This window comes from Chiloscyllium plagiosum, chromosome 5 (genome assembly GCF_004010195.1).
Source record: "Chiloscyllium plagiosum isolate BGI_BamShark_2017 chromosome 5, ASM401019v2, whole genome shotgun sequence".
In the NCBI taxonomy this organism is placed as follows: Eukaryota; Metazoa; Chordata; class Chondrichthyes; order Orectolobiformes; family Hemiscylliidae; genus Chiloscyllium; species Chiloscyllium plagiosum.
In genome coordinates, this window is record NC_057714.1 from 73579016 (window position 1) to 73595345 (window position 16330).

At 43.6% G+C, this 16330-nt stretch overlaps 1 protein-coding gene across 1 annotated transcript in view; it reads right to left on the reverse strand.

Moving 5' to 3' along the window:
* LOC122550002 (cilia- and flagella-associated protein 69-like) overlaps nt 1–15671 on the reverse strand; it is a 111633-nt gene extending 95962 nt beyond the window's left edge. Inside the window, exons 1-2 of the mRNA XM_043690357.1 lie at nt 15458–15671; nt 6450–6506 (exon numbers count right to left, since the gene is read on the reverse strand). Coding sequence (XP_043546292.1) covers nt 6450–6506; nt 15458–15526 — 126 coding nt within the window. The 5' untranslated portion in view covers nt 15527–15671. The remainder of the gene's footprint in view (nt 1–6449; nt 6507–15457) is intronic.
* Between the last annotated feature and the right edge of the window lie 659 nt (nt 15672–16330).

Here is a 16330-nt window from a genome sequence, read left to right on the forward strand (position 1 = left end):
GGTTAGGAAGGCGGTGCTGAGTTCGAGGGATTTGACTGAGACAAGGTGGGGGGAGGGGAAATGAGGAAACTGGAGAAATCTGAGTTCATTCCTTGTGGTTGGAGGGTTCCAAGACGGAAGATGAGGCTTTCTTCCTCCAGCTGTCGTGTTGCTATGGTCTGGCGATGGAGGCGTCCAAGGACTTGTATGTCCTTGGTGGAGTGGGAGGGGGAGTTGAAGTGTTGAGCCACGGGGTGGTTGGGTTGGTTGGTCTGGATGTCACACAGGTGTTCTCTGAAATGTTCCATAAGTAGGCGGCCTGTCTCCCCACTATAGAGGAGGCCACTTCGGGTGCAGGTGAATTTGAGGTCGGGGTGGAAGGTACTGGTGAAGTGGATGAACTGTTCAACTTCCTCGTGGGAGCACGAGGCGGCGCCGGTACAGTCATCGATGTAGCGGAGGAAAAGGTGGGGGGTGGGGCCAGTGTAGTTGCGGAAGATGGACTGTTCCACATATCCTACGAAGAGGCAGGCATAGCTGGGGCCCATGCGGGTGCCCATGGCTACTCCTTTGGTTTGGAGGAAGTGGGAGGATTGGAAAGAGAAGTTGTTCAGGGTGAGGACCAGTTCAGTCAGTCGAAGGAGGGTGTCAGTAGAAGGGTACTGGTTGGTACGGCGGGAAAGGAAGAAGCGGAGGGCTTTAAGTCTTTCGTGATGGGGGATGGAGATGTACAGGGATTGGAGGTCCATGGTGAAGATAAGGCGTTGGGGACCGGGGAAGCGAAAATCATGGAGAAGGTGGAGGGCGTGGGTGGTGTCCCGAACGTAGGTGGGGAGTTCTTGGACTAAGGGGGACAGGACCGTGTCGAGGTAGCAATGTGGTTGAGTCTTAACTGCTCTCTGGGAAATTAGGAATGGGCAGCAATTGCTAGGCCAGCTAATGAAATCCACATCCCATCAATGAAACAAATTAAAATGCCACACAAGTTAAAAGTCCACCAAGCTGTTATTGATATATAATTACTGGAAGATTGATTAATGTTTTCGAAGAAAAGGCAAATAGAGTATTTTCAAATTGGTAGCTGTGACAAGTGGCATGTTGCAACAGTCAGTGCTGGGACCTCAGCTATTTACAATTTATATCAATGACTTAGATAGGGAGACATAGATTGCAGATAAAAGTTAGGCATGAATGTAAATTATGAGAAAGACACAAAGAGGTTGGAAAATATAAAGATTAGGTGAGTGGGGAATTATGAGGCAGATGGAATTGGAGGTTGTTCACTTTTATTCTGTTAGATCCAAGGTATGGCTTTAAGTTTCATCTATAGTTTGTATTTTTTTGTGTACCAAATGGAGACGTGGTTATCCTTTCATTTTTAGAGTTGTTTTTGTGAGCTTGGTGCTGAGGTATCAAGAGGTCCTATTTATACGCATGCATTTTTAATGAGGTTTTGCAACCCTTGAAGAGATGATGGTTTGGTGGTTTAGTGTACTTAAAAAAGTAGAGAAAAAACTATGCTGCTGCCTAATGACAGGAGTCGATGTGGGGGAGGTTGGAGGGTGGGGGCATTTTGGCTCAGGGATTAGCACTACTGCCTCACAGCACTACGGACCCAGGTTGGTTTCCACCCTCAGGTGTCTGTGTGGAGTCTGCACATTGTCCTTGTGTCTGCGTGGGTTTCCTCTGGGTGGTCTGGGTCCCTCCCACAATCCAAACATTGCAGATTTGGTAATTGGCCATGCTAAATTGCCCATAGTATCCAGGGATGTGCAGGCTAGGTGGATTATAGAATCACAGAAATGTACAGCACAGAATCAAACCTTTTGGTCCAATTCATCCATGCCAACCAGATATTCTAAATTAATCTAGTCCCATTTGCCAGCATTTGGCCCATATCCCTCTAAACCCTTCCTATTCATATACTCATCCAGATGTCTTTTAAATGTTGGAATTGTACCATTCTCAAGCACTTCCTCTGGCAGATCATTCCATACTCGCACAGTCTCTGTGTGAAAAAGTTGCCCCTTAGGTTCCTTTTATATCTTTCCCATCTCACATTAAACCTATGCCCTCTTGTTCTGGACTCCCTCACCCCAGGGAAAAGACCTTGCCTATTTACCCTATCCATGCCTTTCATGATTCTATAAACCTCTATAATATCAGCCCACAGCTTCTGATGCTCCAGGGAAAATAGCGCCATTCTGTTCAGCCTCTCCCTATAGCTCAAATCCTCCAATCCTGGCGACATCCTCGTAAATCTTTTCTGAACCTTTTCAAATTTCACAACATCCTTTGTATAGCAGGGAAACCAGAATTGCATGTCGTATTCCAAAAGTGGCTGAGCCAGTGTCCCATATAGCCGCAACACGACCTTTCAATTCCTATACTCAATGCATTGACCAATAAAAGCAAGCCATGGGAAATACAGGTTATAGGGTAGGGGAGGTGGGTCTGTGTAGGATGTTTCTTGGAGGGTTGGAATGGACTTGAAGGGCTGAGTAGCCTGCTTCCACACTGAAGGGATTCTACAATCTATGCCACAGTGAGTCCAGAAATATAAAATAAACATCCAGTCAGTGCATGTGTATGTGTGTCTGTTAACACAAGTAGGTTCAGTGAACATCAGGAATTCAAATTTATGAGACATTAAAGACAAAAAAAGGCCATTTCATTATGAATGTGTAGAAGTATACTGTACCTTTAGGATAGTGAAGGACTTGGCAAACACATCAAGTGCTAGAGAATTTACAATGTAACATTTGGTTCAGAACAGATAGCACTGCTGAGTTGCTATGAGACAAAAACAAATTCAAATTTTGCCAATCAGTTTAAATTATACCCCAAAAATACCAAATTATAATCAAGTTTGAATTTAGTAGTGTAAGGAGATCTCAGCTATCTGCAACAATAATAGGATGGTTATGGAAGGGGATTTTAACTTTCCAAACATAGACTGGGACTGCCATAGTGTTAAGGGTTTAGGTGGACAGGAATTTGTTAAGTGCGTACAAGAAAAAATTCTGATTCAGTATGTGGATGTACCTACTAGAGAAGGTGCAAAACTTGAACTACTCTTGGGAAGTAAGGAAGGGCAGGTGACTGAGGTGTCAGTGGGGGAGCACTTTGGGGCCAGCGACCATGATTCTATTAAATTTAAAGTAGTTTTGGAAAAGGATAGACCAGATATAAAAGTTGAAGTTCTAAACTGGAGAAAGGCCAATTTTGATGGCATTAGGCAAGAACGTTCAAAAGCTGACTGGGGGTAGATGTTTGCAGGTAAAGGGATGGCTGGAAAATGGAAAGCCTTCAGAATTGAGATAACGAGAATGCAGAAAAAGTATACTCCTGTTCGGGTGAAAGGAAAGGCTGGTAGGTATAGGGAATGCTGGATGACTAAAGAAATTGAGGGTTTGATTAAGAAAAAGAAGGAAGCATACGTAAGGTATAGACAGGATAGATCGAGTGAATCCTTAGAAGAAAGTAGGAGTATACTTAAGAGGAACATCAGGAGGGCAAAAAGGCTTTGGCAAATAGAAGTAAGGAGAATCCAAAGAGTTTTTACAAATACATTAAGAGAGAATAGGGCCCCTCAAAGATCAGCAAGGCGGCTGTTGTGTGGACCGCAGAAAATAGGGGAGATACTAAACGAGTATCTTGCATCAGTACTTACTGTGAAAAAGGATATGGAAGATATAGAATGTAGGGAAATTGATGGTGACACCTTGCAAAATGTCCACATTACAGAGGAGTAAGTGCTGGATGTTTTGAAATGCGTAAAGGTGGATAAATCCCCAGGACCTGATGAGGTGTACCCTAGAACTCTGGGAAGCTGGAGAAGTGATTGCTAGGCCTCTTGCTGAGATATTTGTACCATCGATAGTCACAGGTGAGGTGCCAGAAGACTGGTGGTTGGCGAACGTGGTGCCACTCTTTAAAAAGGATAGTAAGGACAAGCCAGGGAACTATAGACCAGTGGGCCTGACCTCGCTGGTGGGCAAGTTGTTGGAGGGAATCCTGAGGGACAGGATGTACATGTATTTGGAAAGGCAAGGACTGATTAGGGATAGTCAACATGGCTTTGTGTGTGGGAAATCATGTCTCACAAACTTGATTGAGTTTTTTGAAGAAGTAACAAAGAGGATTGATGAGGGCAGAGCGGTAGATGTGCTCCATATGGACTTCAGTAATGCGTTCAATTAGATTCCCCATGGGAGGCTGGTTAGCAAGGTTAGATCTCATGAAATACAGGGAGAACTAGCCATTTGGATGCAAAACTGGTTCAAAGTTAGAAGACTTTGGTGGTGGTGGTGGAGGGTTGTTTTTCAGACTGGAGGCCTGTGACCAGTGGAGTGCTACAAGGATTGGCGCTGGGTCCTCTACTTTTCGTCATTTATATAAATGATTTGGATGCGAGCATAAGAGGTATAGTTAGTAAGTTTGCAGATGACACCAAAATTGGCAGTGTAGTGGACAGCGAAGAGGGTTACCTCAGATTACAATAGGATCTTGATCAGATGGACCAATGGGCCGAGAAGTGGCAGATGGAGTTTAATTTAGATAAATGCGAGGTGCTACATTTTGGGAAAGCAAATCTTACCAGGACTTATACACTCAATGGTAGGGTCCTAGGGAGGGTTGCTGAACAAAGAGACCTTGGAGTGCAGGTTCATAGCTCCTTGAAAGTGGAGTCGCAGGTAGATAGGATAGTGAAGAAGGCATTTGGTATGCTTTCCTTTATTGGTCAGAGTATTGAAAACAGGAGTTGGGACGTCATGTTGCGACTGTACAGGACATTGGTTAGAATATTGCATGCAATTCTGGTCTCCTTCCTATCGGAAAGATATTGTGAAACTTGAAAGGCTTCAGAAAAGATTTACAAGAATGTTGCCACGGTTGGAGATTTGAGCTGTAGGGAGAGACTGAACAGGCTGGGGCTGTTTTCCCTGGAGTATTGGAGGCTGAGGGGTGACCTTATAGAGGTTTACAAAATTATGAGGGGCATGGATAGGATAATAGACAAAGCCTTTTCCCTGGGGTGGGGGAGTCCAGGACTACAGGGCTTGGGTTTAGGGTGAGAGGGGAAATATATAAAAGAGACCTAAGGGGCCACTTTTTCACACAGAAGGTGGTACGTGTATGGAATTAGTTGACAGAGGAAGTGGTGGAGGCTAGTAGAATTGCAACATTTAAGAGGCATTTGGATGGGTATATGAATAGGAGGGGTTTGGAGGGATATGGGCTGGGTGCTGGCAAATGGGACTAGATTGGGTTGGGATATCTGGTCGGCATGGACGGGTTGGACCGAAGTGTCTGTTTCCATGCTGTATATCTTTTTGACTCTATGCTGGAAATGTGTTGCTGGAAAAGCGCAGCAGGTCAGGCAGCATCCAGGGAACAGGAGAATCGATGTTTCGGGCATAAGAAGAAGGGCCTATGCCCGAAACGTCGATTCTCCTGTTCCCTGGATGCTGCCTGACCTGCTGCGCTTTTCCAGCAACACATTTCCAGCTCTGATCTCCAGCATCTGCAGACCTCACTTTCTCCTCTTTGACTCTATGCCTAGTATATTGACAAACTTAAAAGCCCATGACACAATCCAATGCTTTTGTGGTATAAGACCGGGCAAGATTGGACAGTTGAGAGGAGAACTGCCAAGCCACCAGCATCTAAAGACTGCCTGAAAAATAGCTCTCTTAACGATACCTTTATCGATCAGTAACCTTTGAAGCAGAGTCCCCAAGAAGAAGAAAGGAAGAAAGAACTACAGAAAAGAACCAAAAACTGCCTGGGTTTGAGATCAGAAGTTTTGTTTTGTAAGTCTTAATTTGGATTTTTATCAGATCAGTATTGTAGAAGGAAAAGTAAAAGATATGTTAGAGGAAGGAGTTGTAAATAGTTGTTAGTTAATTATTCTCTGTTATACTTTAAGAAAAAAAGTTGTTAGTTTTTACTTTAAATAGTTATTGACCTCTTGAAGTTTCACAGATTACTGCATGGGATAAATCTTTTCTGTGTTGCTGGTTTTAAATTAGCAGAGGGGTTTACCCCGTGTCGTAACAGTTTAAAATGGTGATTAAATCCAAGTGCTTTTTAAAAAGTAAGCAGTAGTGATGAGTAAATAAAAGTCTAGATTAGAGTGGTACTGGAAAAGCACAGCAGTTCACGCAGCATCCGAGGAGCAGTAAAATTGACGTTTTGGGCAAAAGCCCTTCATCAGGAACACAGGCAGAGAGCCTGAAGGGTGGAGAGATAAGTAAGAGAAGGGTGGGGGTGGGGGTGTGGAGAAAGTAGCATAGAGTCAGTGGGAGAAGGACTCCCTGAGATTCTTGTAGAGAGAGGAGGAAAACTTCTTCAAGGCAGGCATCCTTGCAAGACTAAATAAAAGCCTTCATTATATTTTAGAGTTTTGAATGCAAACCAAATAACTTACAGTAGAAATCATTTGGGACTCACTGGAATCTACTTACTGAGAATCGATCTTCTATTAGATTAACAACTCGATTCAAATCCACAGGCCTGATATCCTTGAAAATAAGAATAAAAGAAAATGAACTAGAGTTATATTGTGATTTATGCATTATCTTCAAACATCCTTTCTGGCGGGATTAATAACATGCATATAATAAGCATATAGTTCAAGAAAGGAATACAAATGGTATCACAAGCCAAAACTAAAAATCAAGTGAATGTTTCATCATAGTTATCTAAATATGAATATTAGATTGCAACCTTTCTTCCATACAGAGAGTGCTCAATATTAATGAAATACTTTGAAAATAATTAAGAGAATAAGTAGCCCTATGATGTTAAACTAAATTTCATATTTCCACGTGAGAACAAATCTCAAAGAAACAAATCATAGAATCATACAACATGGAAACAGACCCTTCAGTCCAACCAGTCCCTGCTAACCATAATGGAGGAGAAAGTGAGGTCTGCAGATGCTGGAGATCAGAGCTGAAAATGTGTTGCTGGAAAAGTGCAGCAGGTCAGGCAGCATCCAGGGAACAGGAGAATCGACGTTTCGGGTTCTTGAAGAAGGGCTTATGCCCGAAACGTCGATTCTCCTGTTCCCTGGATGCTGCCTGACCTGCTGCGCTTTTCCAGCAACACATTTTCAGCCCTGCTAACCATAATCCCAAATGACACTAGTCCCAACTACCTGCGCTTAGCCCATATTCCTCCAAACATTTCTTATTTATGTACTTGTCCAGAAGTCTTTTAAACATTGTAACTGTACCTCTTCTTCTGGAAGTTCATTCCACACATGAACTACTCTCTGTATAAAAAAAAATGACCCTCATGACTTTTAAAAATCTTTTTCCTCTCACCTTAAATATATGCCCCCTAGTTTTGAAATACCCTCATCATAGAGAAATACATCTGCCATTCACCTTATTTATAACCCTCATGATTTTATAAACCTTTACAGGTTCATCTCTCAATTTCCCACGGTCCAGTGAAGAAAGTCCCAGCCCATCCAGCCTCTCCCTATAACTCAAACAGTCCATTCCTGGCAACATCATGGTAAAAACTCTTCTGAAATTTCTCCAACTTAATAATATCTTTCTTTTAACAGAGAGTCCAAAACTGGATACAGTATTCCAGAAGCGGTCTCACCAATATCCTGTACAACTCCAACATAATATCCCAACTCCAAAACTCAAAGGTCTGAGCAATGAAGGCAACTTGTTAAATGTCTTTGAAACCACCCTATCTATATACGATGCAAACTTCAAAGAATTAGGTACCTGAACCCTTGGGTCTCCATGTGCTGCAACACTACCTAAAGCCCTACTTTTAATTGTATAAGTCCTGCCATTGCATTTTTGACAAAAATGCAATACCTTGCATTTATCCAAATTAAATTTCATCTGCCAGTCTTCAAACCATTGACCCAATTGATCAAGATCTCTTTGTAATCTTAGGTAACCTTCTTCACTGTCCAATATACCACCAATCTTGATGTCATCTGCAAACTTACTAACCATGCTTTCTATATTCTTACCGAAATAATTTATATAAATGACAAAGAAAAGTGGAGCCAGCACTGATCCCAGTGGAACACTACTGGTCGCAGGCCTCCACCACCACTCTGTCTCCTGCTATTAAGCCAATTTTGTATCTAATTGGCAAGCTAACTTTACTCATTAGTCTCCTATGTGAAACCTTATCAAAGGTTTTATTCTTTATTACTTCATTGTTTATCACAGTTTATTATTTGTTGCAGACTTATGTGCAATGATTTCACACAAAGCTCATAGTCCTTATCCAGGCATGAACACAAAGGACAGAAATATCTCTATCTTTTGAGACATGCTGGGAATGGCTGGGGAACAATTTGGCATTTGGAGGCATCTGGAGAAAAGGTCAACATCTCCACACTGCCACAGAATATCAACAATAACAGGAACCTTAATGGATGCAGTTGCCCAGCAGATGCTGACTAAGAAATTAAAGAGCTTGACCACAGCAAGATCAATGTGGTTCAAAGGGAAGTTCTTTCCACGGCCAGAGTCAAACTAAACACAAAGGAAGATGGTTGTGGCTGGTGCACACCAGTCATTACAAACCTCAATATTGATGCAGTTATTTAGTGAAACATCCTTTGTCTAACCATCTTTAATTAACTGCCTTTTCAAAATGATGGATTTTGCTGTTTATTGGCAATTCCAAACTGTCCAATTACATTCACAATACCTTCAGTAATTAAGCAACATATTCCAGCTTACAGTAGGACAAGTGGACAGCTACCAGACTTCAGATGACAATTTGCAAATAACATTCACACTATGCGATGCCTGGCTTGATATTCAACAACATGGCTGTCACCAAGATTCCCAACTTCAACATCCAGAGGGTTACCACTAGCCAAATGATTAACTGCACCATCATATTGACTCAGCACTGACAAAGACAGGGCACAGTTTAAGATTTCTATGACTTCCTGACCTATCAAAACCTTTCCACACCCACAGGTACATATAAGGAGTGTAATAGAAAGTTTGACACTTCTCTAAATGGACGCAATAGCATTTACGGAGTGTGACAACATCTAGTGATATACTATATCAGCATGCTTATCATTCGACCAAAGTGATTACTGAGGTTGCAATATTTATTGTCTACAGGATAAGACTACAAGACATAAGGGCAGAAGCAGGCCAAAGATGTGCAGGTTGGATGGGCTGGCCATGCTAAATTGCTCTGTAATGTCCAGGGTGTGCAGACTAGGTGAATTACCCAAGGTCAGTGTGGGTTACGGATACAGGGTGGAGGTCTGGGTCTAGGTGGATTGATTTTCGGTGGGTTGAATGGCGTGTTTCCACACTGTAGGGTTTCTATGATTCTAATAGGCCATTCAGCTCATCAGATCTGCTGATTCAATAACATAAGGTCCGAAGTCACATGATACTAGGTTATATGCCAAAAGGTTCATTTGAAATCACAAGCAGTCAAGGACATTTAGCCTCCGGATTTTGAGTAAGCATCCTCCATAGCAGCATTCAAGATACACAACAACACAGAATCGTTGAGCAGAAACGGATAGCCAATTTCCGTATCCATGAAGATAGCCTCAACTGTGATCCTGGGTTCATGTTGCGCTACATGTAATCCTATCATACTGTTCTGTATTAGTAAAATCTTACGTATTGTTCTGTTTTGACATCATCACCTTTATGAGCTTTCTACTTTAATTAGTTTGTTCAGTTTTGGATTACTTATTACTTTGGTTAGACCCTTGGCATATGATGCTTATAGCTATCATGTTATTCCAACCGTTTGGTTTGTCTCCAGCACTACCTTGTTTTTAATTTTTTGTAATTATCTCTCTGCTTCTATTAATTGGATTACAGGTCATCCCTTCACTTGCTATTCAACTGTAAACACTTTGCTCAAACCATGTGACACTTTTGACCACTTGCGTGACTTATTATTCAACCTGTCGATACTCCACTCATACCACTTGTACATTTTGATCTCTCTGCTGCTTAGTGATCTCTCTGCCTACTAGTTATGTCCCTGTATGCTTTTCTTCACTTCATCTGACAAAGGAGCCGTGCTCCAAAAGCTTGTGATTTCAAATAAACCTGTTGGACTATAACCTGGTGTTGTGTGACTTCTGACCTTGCCCACCCCAGTCCAACACTGGCACCTCCATATCATGGTTACCATTCAATTAGATACTGGCTGATCTCTTAATCCTCAACTCCACTTTCCTGCCTTGTCCCCAAAATTTTTGATTCCCTTCCTAATTAAATATCTGTCAATCTCAGCCTTGAATATACTAAATGATCCAGCCTTGAAAATTGTGTGCAGTAAAGATTCACTACCCTCTGAGAGAGAAATTACACTTCACCTTTGTCTTAAATATGTGACCCCTTATTCTGTGATTATATAATCTGGTCATGGACTCTCCCTCAAGGAGAAACAACCTTTCTGTATCTAATCTATCAGGTCTCTTAAGAATCTTGTATGCAGTCTCGGTGGACTGAAGGGCCAGTTCTGATACTGTTCTGTTCTCTGTTCCACCCTCTGGAATTTCCAGAATAACTGGCAGCTGCTGGATGAGTGTAGCTGCTCTCCACCCAGTCAGTCATTTTGGCCAGTGCATACACACAGCATTAAAGGGGATGGGGGTGCAGGGGTGACTTACTGGCAGAATTCCTTCTGCTTGTCACAAAACAACTATGCCACCCCCAAGATTTTTTTATTTCAAAAATATACTTTATTCATAAAAATCTTTATATACATAGTCACTAGAGCAGTTCAATTCTGTATTCAAGTATGCATAACAAACAAATCCAAGGATTGCTTACTTATACTAGACTCTATTTGCATATATATGAGGCACCGGGAGAGTCTGATAACTGAATGGACCCCCATTGTACTATGGCAGAAAGATTTCAGATGGTGATCTGTGTGCCTTGGCAGCAGCTGTCCCTAGCTTTAGTGTGTCCCACAGCATGTAATCCTGTACCTTGGAATTTGCCAGTCTGCCGCACTTGGTCGAGGTCAACCCTTCGGTCTGGAAGACCAACAGCTTTTGGGCAATCCAATGAGCATCCTTCACCAAATTGATGGTGCTCCAGGTGCAGTCGATGTTTGTCTCAGTGTGCGTCCCGGGATACAGACGTGGAGCACAGTCCCAGGTCACAGAGCCGCCTGAGTCGAACCCCAACAAAAACACTGCATCTCTCTCCAGGTTTTGTTGCAAAGACACATTCCAGAAGGAGAGGTGTGACAGTCTTTACACCACCCCTTGCAGCTGCTTTAAGGGTAGCATATGGTAGCACACAGAGTCCGGGTGTACATGAAGGATCTCACATGTAGTATCCTTCTCACCACCAACCAAGCAAAGTTCGGGTGATGAGGCATTCTGCCAAATAACTTTGGCAGTCTACTCAGAGAACACCTGACAAGATCCACCATCTCCTCTTCTTGCATGGTCTTGAGGATGCCACATGCTGACCACTTCCTGATGGACGTGTTTTTCTTTGCAAATTCTCTCCATGAAGGACAAGTGATACAGAATGGTCCAACCCTTCACAACATCAGGGACAGGTAGTACCTTAGTACACGGTGACACTTGGTGTTTGCATACCGAGGGTCTATGCACCTTAATGCAACCGCAAACAAAGGCGGCCATCAGGATAAGGGTAGCATTGGGTATGTTCTTCTCCCTCTTATCCAGAGCTTTGAACATGGTGTCCTTGTGGTTCATCTTTTATCTCCAGATGAAGTGGAAGATGGCTCAGGTTACTGCAATGGTGCTGGTTCAGGGAATGGGCCAGATCTGCATTGCATACAACAGAGAAAGTACCTGACACCTGGTGACCAGGTTTTTACCCACAATGGAACGGGAACGGTGCTCTCAGTAGTCCAGTCTCTGCCTTACCTTGGCAATGTGTTCCTCTCAAGTTTTTGCACACATCCCAGCCCCTCTGAACCATATTCCCAGCACCTTCAGATAATCTGTCCTGATGGTGAAGGGGATAAAGGACCTGTTGGCCCTTGCCCTTGCCTTGGTTTATCTTGGTGCTCAAGGCCAGTTCAAACTGGTTAGAGATGCTCAAAAGTCTGTGCACTGACAGGAGATTCAAGCAGAAAACAGTGACATCATCCATGTACAGGGAAGCTTTGACCTGCTGGCCTCTGCTGCCTAGAATAATCACCCCGCTCAGACTTACATCCTTCCTGATGGACTCAGCAAAAGGTTCTACACAACACACAAACTCGACAGGAGAGAGTGGGCAGCCCTGCCTGACTCTGGATTTGATTGGAAAGCTCTCTGATTCCAACTTGTTGATTGATCTTGCACAATCGATGTTGGTGTTGATCAGTCAGACCCAACTGCAGATTCCCTCCCCAAAGCCCACTTTGTAGAACATGTCTCTCATGTAGGTGTGTGATACCCTGTTAGAAGCCTTCTCCTGGTCCAGACTGATGAGGCAGGTATCCATCCCCTCTGTCCAGAACATATGTAATTGAATCCTTGAGGAATGTTAGGCTCTCAGAGATCATCAAGCCTGGTGCAGTATAGGTTTGGTCAGGGTGGATCACTGACCCCCAGGGCAGATCTGACCCAGTTGGCGATGACTTTTGACAGGATTTTGCAATCTGCATTCAGCAGTGAAATTGGTTGCCAATTTCTAATTTTCTCCCTCTCCCCCTTACTTGTAGATGAGTGTGTTGATTCTTTTCCTCATGGATTCACAATGCTACCTGTCAGAAGCATACAGGTAGTTCTCCTATAATGCCGTAGCTGCATTCCAGAAAAACCTCACTTAGTAGAAAATCTCTTAATAGAAATAATGGAGCCCATGGGAAAAGTGGGTTGGGGGCAGACCAGTAAAAGACATCACGCACGATCGCTCTAAAATCACCCAAAAGTATAACACAAAGGAGCACAGCCTGAATGAAGGTTGAAATCATATTCATTTACAAAACAAAAATAAATTTAACACAATACATTAAAAAAAAGTTTAAAAAGCTGCACTCAATACAGTACCTCTCACAGAAAGCTGCTCTATCGGCATGTGCAGAATGGCATGAAGACCAGAACTCACATCGCGCAGGCACAGAACAGCACAGAGACTTTGGCACAAATGCAGAATTGGACGATGTCCGGCACTAATGTCACACATGGGTGGACACCAGGGCATGTGCAGAATGGCAAGAACACTGGCACATGTGCAAGGTGTGGAGATTTTGGCGCACACATCGGCACATGGGCAGAACAAGGTGCGCAAACCAATCCCTGCTGGAATTACGCTATTGCCAACAGAGGTAAGCATTCTCCAAAATACCGTTCCCTAATTCTTCAGCGACATTACAGCCCAATTGTCCTGCCAAAAACACATTATACCAATCTACCTGTACTGTCATACACCTCCAGCAGCTCCTGACCAATCAAGTCCACAGAGCTGAATACAACTCGGCCGGTATGCTGAGGACTTCCAGGAGTATTATTATTTTCTAAGGACTTGAGGGCCTTGGTCAGCTCATCCAGAGATGACGGCTGTCCAACCTCTCCCGCATACTGCCGTCTGTGACCTCCATGACAGAGGACAGAAATGATGGGAGGTGCACATCCTTGGGCTTCGTGCTGTTCAGTCTAGCATAAAAGGATTTGCTGATCTTCAGGATGTCAGATTGAGATGATATTACTGAGTCATCTTCTTCCTTCATGCTGTTGGGCACAGAGCTCGCCTTTGTGCACCTTCTGGAAGAATAAACGTGAGTACAATTCATCCTGCTTCACAACGCAGACCCTAGACCAAAAGATTATCTTGGAGTCCTCCAAGGCAAAGAGTGAGGCATGCTGGCTGTTCACCTCCTGGAGATCCTCTGTGACATTGATCCCCATCATCTGCAGCAGGAGTAAGTTCAGCATGCTTTTCTGGAGTTTGGAAAATTTTCCCATCTTTCTATCGCCTTCTGAACACCTTTGAGGATAAAGAACCTTGTGATGTTCCCCTTGACTGTTTTCCATGAGACCACTGGAGATTCAAAGAGGGGCTTCACAGTTCTCCAACCTGTGAAATCGCTTTTGAGTTCTTCAACATTTTCTGGGGTCAACAGTTTCACATTCAGCTTCCACGTTCTCTTGATGGTTTGCTACTTGTCCTGAAGATGACAGTCGGCTAGCAGGAGACAGTGGTCAGAGAAGAACAATGCTTAATATTGGTGGATCTGATGAAGAACATTTGGGACTGCAAACAGGAAACCTAACCTTGGGCAGATAGACCTGTCTGGCCATGACCAGGCATCTCTATGGTGCACTCCGTTTGCTAGGGTGCTGAAGATGTTGTGCAGCTCGACGAGTTTAACTGTTTCCCAGGAATCCGACACACTTATTGTTTGGGGTTTGATAAATTTTTTTTTAGATTAGATTACAGTGTGGAAACAGGCCCTTCGGCCCAACAAGTCCACACCGACCCGCCGAAGCGAAACCCACCCATACCCCTACATTTACCCCTTACCTAACACTATGGGCAATTTAGTATGGCCAATTCACCTGACCCTGCACATCTTTGGACTGTGGGAGGAAACCGGAGCACCCGGAGGAAACCCACGCAGACACGGGGAGAACATGCAAACTCCACACAGTCAGTCGCCTGAGGCGGGAATTGAACCCGGGTCTCTGGCGCTGTGAGGCAGCAGTGCTAACCACTGTGCCACCGTGCCGTCCACCACGGTGAGGATGGATGGACTGCACAAGAGAGGGGCAACCTGGGAATCATCTACAGTTTAGTCACATCTGCCAGATTCATTCCCATATGTATGTGTGAATATATATGTATGCAAATGTATGTGTGTAATATGTCATTGTGCTTATATGTATAATATGTGTGTATGTCTGTATGTGTATACATATGCGTGTAACATGTGTCTGCATATATGTGTAATGTGTGTGTATGTCTACGTGTGTATATATGTGTGTGTGTAACATGTGTCTGTGCATATAGATACATATAGGTAATATTCTGGAGACCTGGGTTCGAATCCCAACACTGCAGATGGTGGAATTTGAATTCAATAAATATCTGGAATGAAGAATCTATGATGATCATGAAACCATTGTTGATTGTTGGAAAACCTGTCTGGATCACTAATGTCCTTTAAGGAAGGAAATTGTCATTCTTACTTGCTCTGGCCTACATGTGACTCCAGACCCACAGCAACGTGGTTGGCTCTTATCTGCCCACTGTGATGGGCAATAAGTGCTGGCCCAGCCAACGAAGCCCTCATCCCGCAAATGAATAAAAATATATGTGTAATGTATGTGTATGTCTATATGTGTGTATGTGTGCATATATATGTCTCTGTATAGCTACGTATATATGTGTATATATATATATATATATATATACAATGTGGATGTTAACAGGGATGTGTGTGTGATGAAGAGACAGGGACATGAGTGGGTTGTTGCTGCGGTTGTTGTTATTTTCTGCAGGTTTGTTTTTACCTGTCTGGTTGCCAGGTCGCTGTCCCTGATGATGTGCCTCACCACCGGGATGCTCCTCTTCACACTCATCCCGATGCCGCTGGACAGGCCGCTGAGCCGAGGCCGCGGGATGAAGAGGCCGGAGAGTTGTTTTGCTCGCCCTCTCTCAATGTTTGTTTGATGGCGGCTGCTCTCGCCGTTGCCATGGAATCGTTGATGCCGTGTTGCTATGGAAGGAAACCCCACTGCCGGAACCACAGTACGGCGGCCGAGGTGGCCCACTCCCGCAGCCCTACGCGGGGCGCCGCTGCGATTCACCCCCCCCCCCTCTCCACGCCCGACTCCACTACAACCGCTACAACAACCTGCATTTCCATGGTTACAGCTGGAGACATTCAGATTAAACTTTTGCAATGGGCCGAACACATACACACATACGCACACAGATGATTTTAAAACACCGTTCAAGAAGTCGGAATTCATAAAGCACTCAGAAGCAAAGTACTGCAGATTCTGGAAATCTGCAACAAACACAGAAATACTGGAGAAACTCAGCAGGTCTAACGGTATCGATGGAGTGTGAAACAGAGTTAATGTTTCAAGTTGGATATTAATCTTCATCATAATCAGAAATACCCAGGTTGTGCCCAGTGGCATAATTCCTTAAATACAGATTGCAGTCTGGTCAACATTTTTGGTTTTAGATACTAATAAGTCATACCACATTGTAGCAGAAAGTGACCATTTCAATACGAGAAAGTCTCATTTCTATTCAATGCTATTGATTATACACCATCCCGCAACTGGCTATTGAAAAGAAACACAATCAACCACATAAAGGCTAACTACCAGAGCAGTTCAGAGTCTAGCATACTGTGAGGAGTAACTCACCAC